Source organism: Papaver somniferum, chromosome 1 (genome assembly GCF_003573695.1).
Source record: "Papaver somniferum cultivar HN1 chromosome 1, ASM357369v1, whole genome shotgun sequence".
NCBI classification, from domain to species: Eukaryota; Viridiplantae; Streptophyta; class Magnoliopsida; order Ranunculales; family Papaveraceae; genus Papaver; species Papaver somniferum.
The window spans coordinates 20,799,039-20,806,136 of record NC_039358.1 but is presented as its reverse complement, the minus strand read 5'-3'; the positions used below and the strand labels follow the sequence as shown (position 1 = coordinate 20,806,136).

The window sequence follows — 7,098 nt, the reverse complement described above, 5'->3', positions numbered from 1 at the left end:
CAATCATTTCTTCCAAATATGCAAAGTTGCAGCTTGCAAGGATAAAAAATGACTTTCCTTGTGGTGTAAATTGATAATTGAACTAATGCAACGTAATGTTAGTTTGCACGCTGTGGTAGAGAAAGAGTTTAGTCAACAACGTGCTCTCCGTGGGATCTTAACATAAAACCCTCGTACACCCATGCCCCATGTGACGGCTGAGTCATTTATGTTTTCGTTCTAAAATTCTGAAAATGAGTCTTTATTTTAAACCAACTTGTATACCTACTCTCATCACTTGCCTCTTTATTCATATCAACTTATATAAATATTACCCGCCCTAAAACACAGAAGAAAGGCATAGGCATTTTAGTACACTGTTGACTTCCTTCCTCCGTGTCTACAGTTCTCTCCAGATGACGGTCATATCACCATCTCTCGACGATGAGCGGCTCTTCACTTCCCGTCAAGCGGGCGGTCGGTTTCTTTACAAGATCTATTTCCTGGTTTTTCTTACAGGAATAGTTTCTTTGTTGTACTATCGCGTCACAAATATAGCTTATGATCATCCAGTTCTATGGTTTCTCATAACTTTAGCTGAATTCTGGTTTGGAGTCACTTGGTTCTTACAGCAAGGATTCAGATGGGCACCAACGTATCATGTCGAATACCCAGAACGTCTGGCAGAATCAAATCTACCACCGATTGACGTCTTAGTGTGCACGGCTGATCCAGACAGAGAGCCGCCTTCCATAGTAGCAAACACTCTATTGTCGTTGATGTCTTACGATTATGATGTTAACAAGCTCTCTTACTATATCTCCGATGATGGTGGTTCTCAGTTGACTTTTCACGCCGTTTATCTGGCTTCCATTTTTGCCAAATCTTGGTTGCCTTTCTGTAAGAAATATAATGTAGAACCAAGGTCCCCAAAAGTTTACTTCTCCACTTCATCAACTTCTTCTCCTTCCGGTCAAAGTTTCAGGCAGGAATATGACAAAATTAAGGTACATAAACAACTGTATTTATTATTATCTGAAATAGCTCACTTACGTGTCATACCCAAGTTGCCACTTTTATTTTGTCCTTCTAGTGATATCATATGTGTGGTGGTTAGAGAGGGTAATTGGTTAGGTTAAATGTAGTTAATATCCGATATCCGATTATCTCGATCAGGACCGATACACTGATACAATTTTATATCGGGGATATTATCGTTCAAATATCGGTATAATATCGGCTCCAAATTTAGAGACTATAATTTTATAGCTATCATTAATTTTATCAAAAACACAAGAGTAACTTCAATAACTTTAAAGTTTACTATCTAAAATGATAAATAAACAAGATCAAACTAGAAATAGGAGAGTAACTTCAACAACTTTAAAGTTTACTGCCTAAAATGGTAATTAAACAAGTACAAAGTTCAAACTAGAAACAAAAGAGTAACTTCAACAACTTTAAAGTTTACTACCTAAAATGGTAATTAAACAAGGATATTACAATCTTATTCAAAATCATACGAGCCACTATAGATATCATCATCTTCAGTAACTCCATTAGCTCCATCAAGTAGTTCATAATCAGTTTCTAACATCAATTGATCAGTATCATATCCATCGTACTTAGAGTCGGTTGGGTAAGTAGACTTACTTCGAGAGCTACATGCACTTATATTACCAACTGGTCTACTTTCTTTACCAAGAATATTTTGCAAATCATCCAAAGTTCCATCAATAATATCTTGAAATATCCCCGATATATCGGCTGATACGGCCGATATTGACTACATTAGACGATATTATCGCCAAGATATCGTATCGCCGATACAATACTTATCCTACCGCTCCAAGACCGATATCCGAAATATCCCCGATATATCGGCCGATACGGCGGATATTGACTACATTGGTTAGGTTAGGATTTATACCCGTTTCAGTGAGTTCGTAACCTTGTGCAAGTTTGACTGTGAAAATGTTTGACTAATAATTCCATTTTTTTTCTTCCTTTTTTGTGTTTCGATTTGTTGAAACTGTTTCATAAACCGGTTGTTGATGCAGGCCAAATTCGAGAAGATGCAAGAGCGGATTGAAAAGGCAGGACAAATACGAAATGTGCCAATTGAAACAAGAAATGAGCACAAGGGCTTCAAGGAGTGGGATACCAAGGTCGACCCTCGTGACCATGCCAGCATAATCGAGGTGAGTGTTTTAGATTTCTTAATCATTTCATCGCAAACTAGAAACACGTCAATGCAGGAAAAGAAAAATCAGCTGACATGCTATCATCTTTATATCGTCTGATCAGGTTTTGCTGCGTGGAAATGGAGTCGATAAAGATGACGAGGGCAATCCAATGCCATCCCTTGTATATGTCTCCAGAGAAAAACGACCTACTTCCCACCATCGTTTTAAGGCCGGGGCGTTAAACGCCTTGGTACGTACTTCTTCTATTTTAAGATTCACAATTCTGTCTGAACTTCTATTTTACTAGTTACTAATCTAACTGGGAAGCTTTTCTATTTTGTGCAGAACCGAGTGTCGGCATTGATAAGTAATGCCCCGTTAGTTATCAATGTCGACTGCGACATGTATTCTAATAATTCACAAGCACTTCGCCATGCCGTCTGTTATTTCTTAGACCCTAAAGAAAGCCACCGCATCGGCTATGTTCAGTTCCCGCAGAGCTTTGGTGGGATTACGGATAATGATTTGTACGGAAATGGCGTGAAAAGAATTTATGAGGTACTTAAAAAGGAACCAAAGTCATGTCATGTGTTTTTTTTTTTTTTTTGCCTCTTATGTGAATTTGTTCCCTAAGAGCATCCACAGTGGGCGAGTATAACCAAAAATTTGGGATGAGATCGTAACACAGTGGGACGGAGTAAAGATCAAATCCCAACCAAAGATCAAATTCCAGACCAAATATGGTCGCGACCAAATCCCAAATTCTAATATAGTCGGGCGTAAATTTAAAGTACGCTTGTTGCTGGGCGTAAATTTAAAGTACGCTTGTTAACGGGCGGAGATTTAAATTACGCCCGATGAAATTTTAATTAAATAATAAAAAAAAAAGAATGAGGCGGACTTTTAAAGTCCGCCTGATGAAAGTTGCAAAGAATGGGGCGGACTTTTAAAGTCCGCCTGATGAAATTTTACAAAAAAAAAAAATGAGGCGGACTTTAAAAGTCCGCCTGATGAAATTTTAATCATGTACCGTTGCGTCACAACACGGACTAAACCCAAATTTTGGTCTTTTTTTTGATCTTTAATCTTTGGTTTTGATCGCACCACTGCATTTGTTCCCTAAGTGACATGTTTCTTGTTTTTTAGATTGAATTTTTCGGCACCAATGCACACAATGGGCCTATGTACGCTGGAACTGGTACGATTCACCGTCGGGAGTCTCTTAATGGAAGGAAATATGATCCAAATGTTAAAATCAAATTAGAAGACAAATCAGGTAAAAAATGCACAAAATTGGTTAAAAAGACCAAAATCAACAATTCCTGAGTGAAATAGACAGTTAGATTTTGATACTGTTTAAATGGACAAAAATGTAAAAATAGGCAGGATGTAATCAGTTTCATCGTGCCCATTTTCAAATATTTTTTCTTATTTTTAATTTACACAGGATATATCCAGTTTCATCCTTGCTATTTTTTAAGTTTAATTTCATCCTTACTATTTTTTTTTTTGGCCATTTCACCCAAATTATTTTTTACTCGTCCATTTGAACCGTGATTTAAAAATATTTGGACAAATGACCAATTTTCGGTAAAAAGTGCACCAATGATCGTTTCGTGGCTAGAGTTTACAAATATTAACAGATTTATGTATTTAAATGAACCATTATTTAGAAATCAACAAGTGTTTGAACAAATCTGTGTGATGCAGTCAGAGGAAGTAAGAACTGGGTTGAATTGGAGGTTCATGCAAAACTTGTAACAACTTGCACATACGAGGAAGGCAAACCATGGGGGAGTGAGGTATGCATACCCTTGCTAGTTATGATTCATATTCTACTGCCGTTATGATTAATCTTTCATTTTATTTCTTAAAAAATCTCCCCCTCTTTAATGCAAACAAGCCAAAATGATAATCCTTACTCATTTTTTGGTTCACCAAACGGAATAGGACTAAAATGCTTAACGGAATAGGGACTTTTTGGTTAATATATATCTAAATAAGTACAGAAACGATTAACAGATTATGAACCTAAAAATAATAATATGTGAAACCGTTTATTTACAGAAACGTCATTTTATAAAAAAGAAGACAAATATTTCAAAACTTCGTATCTTCCAAATGATACGTCGGATTTTTGTGAATTTTATATATTTGGAAAGCTCTTTGAATTACTTGCGCAACGAGTATAAATAACAATATCAAATTTTTACTTTTTAATGTATTTATAGTTCTCCAAAAAACGAGCTATTATAATTTAAAGGTAAATTAAAAGAGCCTATGTAACTTTTATATGTTGCCTATATGATATTCAAATCAAATACTTCACTAGATACACTATAAAATTATTTAGAAAAATCTATAGATTATAGTTTGGAATACAAGTGATTACCTCGATTTCGTTAAAAGTGATATTTACACTTTTTCATTTTTACCTAATAATAAACCAAATTTGAAAATAAAATGAAAGTACCGATTTTTAAGAAACAGAAGAAAAAATTAAGAAAAAGTAATGTCGCTGACCTGCATCGTACGTGCCCACTACTTGTCATGTTAATGCAAGCGAGAATGTCAGTGGCTTACGCGCTTATTTCTGTTCTTGTTTTTGCTACGTAGATGGGACTAATGTATGGAAGTGCAGTTGAGGATGTATACACTGGGCTAGTGTTGCATTCAAGGGGGTGGAACTCGATATTTTGTAGCCCTGAGAGGAAGGCCTTTCTAGGTTTGGCACCAGTTAACACCAACGACACCCTCATTCAACACAAAAGATGGTCAACTGGCTTGCTTGAGATCTTCCTCTCAGATTACTGTCCTATGAGTTTGGCTAATCTTTTTGGAGATGGGAAACTAAAGCTGGGACAAATAATGTGCTACAGTTTCTACAATTTGTGGGCACTCTGGTGCTTACCAATGCTCATTTATGCTGTCGTGCCCCCTCTAGCAATGGTGAACGGGATATCCTTATTTCCAAAGGTCTGTCGGTGAATTTTACACTTAGTTCATACCTCGATGTGCATTTGGTTGCATTATCATGTCGTATTAGATACTTGGTTTATATTATTTCTAGTTAATTTCGGTTTGGTTTGTTTTCTGTTTTGCAGGTAACTAACCCTTGGTTTAGAATTTTCATCTTCTTAGGGATTAGCTCTCATGTATTTAGTTTAGCGGAGCTAATGTTGGCTAAAGGGACCTTCAAGATGTGGTGGAACGAAACAAGGATGTGGATGCTGAAAGGAACATCCTCCTACCTGTTTTCAGTTATGGTCACAATTTTAAAAGCATTGGGTATTTCTGAATCAGGGTTTGAAATCACTAGCAAAGTTATTGATGAAGAAGCATTGAAGAGATACAACAAAGAAATGATGGAATTTGCAGTCGCATCCCCTATGTTTATTCCACCTACAACTCTGTCGCTGCTGAACTTATACTGTCTTGCAAGGACAGTAGTAGCACTAGTCACAGCAACAGTTATGTCCAATAATCTTGAAGCAGCAGTACTCAATACCAGCCTTGGCGTCAGTCACTCATTGGCGTTGGTCCTACAAATAATCATTTCAGGATATATAAGCATTATGAGCTTACCGATATACAAGGCCATGTTCTTGAGGATGGATAAAGGTCGCATGCCAACGTCAGTGACCGTGTACTCAATCGGGTTTTGTGTTACTTTGGTGCACCTAGCTTCAGTTTTCATGTGATTTGATATGGGACTTCTGTACATTTTAATTTCTACTCTTTGTATGCTTTCTAAAGGTCTTCTATTTAGTAGCCTTAATCCGCGAAAGTTATAGTTAGATCTATGTGCACCATTATTTTGGTTTCGGCGAGTGTTGTATATTTTGATCTCTGGAATCTAAGTACTTTCACGGTGCATATGTTTTTACTCTAAGACAGACATGCGTACTTTGGAAACTGCCATGACCTTAGTGTGCTAAAACCAATTGAAAATGATGAGGATACCAAGTATGTACCACAATTTTTTTGTATCAGTTCATAATAGACAAGTCTCGTGTAATCTTACATGAACAATAACTGTCAAAGGATTATTTCAAGAAGATATTACTCTGGAATATAGTTATATGTTCGGAACCGAGCTAACTATAGGATCTTCTACCAAGTGGATTAATGTACATGTGTATTTACTTTAATTATGATGACAAGCAATATAATGCGAAAGTAAAGTAAGTCACACAACACATAAGATTTTGTGAATAAGGAAAACCGCAAAGCAGAAAACCCCTGGACCTATTCCAGTTTTGAGTACTCTCAGAATTAAGTCGTTATATAAATTGGCTATTGGAATTTCGTATAATTCATACCAAGTAAACTACTCATAGTTACTTAGTTCCTTCAGTATTAATTTGTGCACCTACAACCAATCTTGCATAAGCACGTGAATCCGAAGATGGATTCCACTATCTTAAGACGCTTCACATGCTGTGAAGACTTCTGCTCTCAACTCCTTTGGATCGTAACCCGAAACAGTAAAGGACTTACTTGTTCCAGTAACCACCTCACTGTAAACCTCTAAACCCGACAATAGTCAGAAATAAAGTTGAGTGTAAAGGATTTTCCATCTAATCAATGTAAAAACTCCTTTAGTCGAAGATCAATACCAAAACAAAGATTATATGAATAATCTATCTCAATCAACAAGCTCTAGTCAAGCAATTCTACGAGGAAAAGAAACTAACCAGTTTTTCTGATCTTTCCACGGTTTTATGTTTATCAAAATAAAGTATTTGTTAGATCCCATATAACCAAGCTTGCACGAAGTATCACAAAGATCAGAATACCAAAAAAAAAAAATCTTCTAGTCTTCAATATTTAAATCTCCGAAGTACATGCACAACAAACAACTTGATTCCTACTAATGTTCAACACATGTAGAACGAAGTCTGTTAACTTTGATTGCTCAAAAGTTATATAT

General features: G+C 36.3%; 1 protein-coding gene across 1 annotated transcript; it reads left to right on the top strand.

Moving 5' to 3' along the window:
- The first annotated feature begins 277 nt into the window (after positions 1-277).
- Positions 278-6,057, top strand: LOC113280907 (cellulose synthase-like protein E6). The gene is made up of 8 exons (XM_026529515.1): positions 278-986; positions 2,040-2,180; positions 2,287-2,415; positions 2,511-2,723; positions 3,312-3,441; positions 3,876-3,967; positions 4,782-5,141; positions 5,270-6,057. Exons 1-8 carry the CDS (start codon positions 396-398, stop codon positions 5,864-5,866), a joined length of 2,253 nt encoding a protein of 750 aa, XP_026385300.1. The 5' UTR covers positions 278-395; the 3' UTR covers positions 5,867-6,057.
- Positions 6,058-7,098: the final 1,041 nt, after the last annotated feature.

Coding starts and splice junctions, on each gene's coding strand:
- LOC113280907 (XM_026529515.1), top strand. CDS start 396: ATGACGGTCATATCACCATCTCTCGACGATGAGCGGCTCTTCACTTCC. Junction 2,416..2,510: donor CCGGGGCGTTAAACGCCTTG/GTACGTACTTCT, acceptor TATTTTGTGCAG/AACCGAGTGTCGGCATTGAT. Junction 3,968..4,781: donor GCAAACCATGGGGGAGTGAG/GTATGCATACCC, acceptor TTTGCTACGTAG/ATGGGACTAATGTATGGAAG.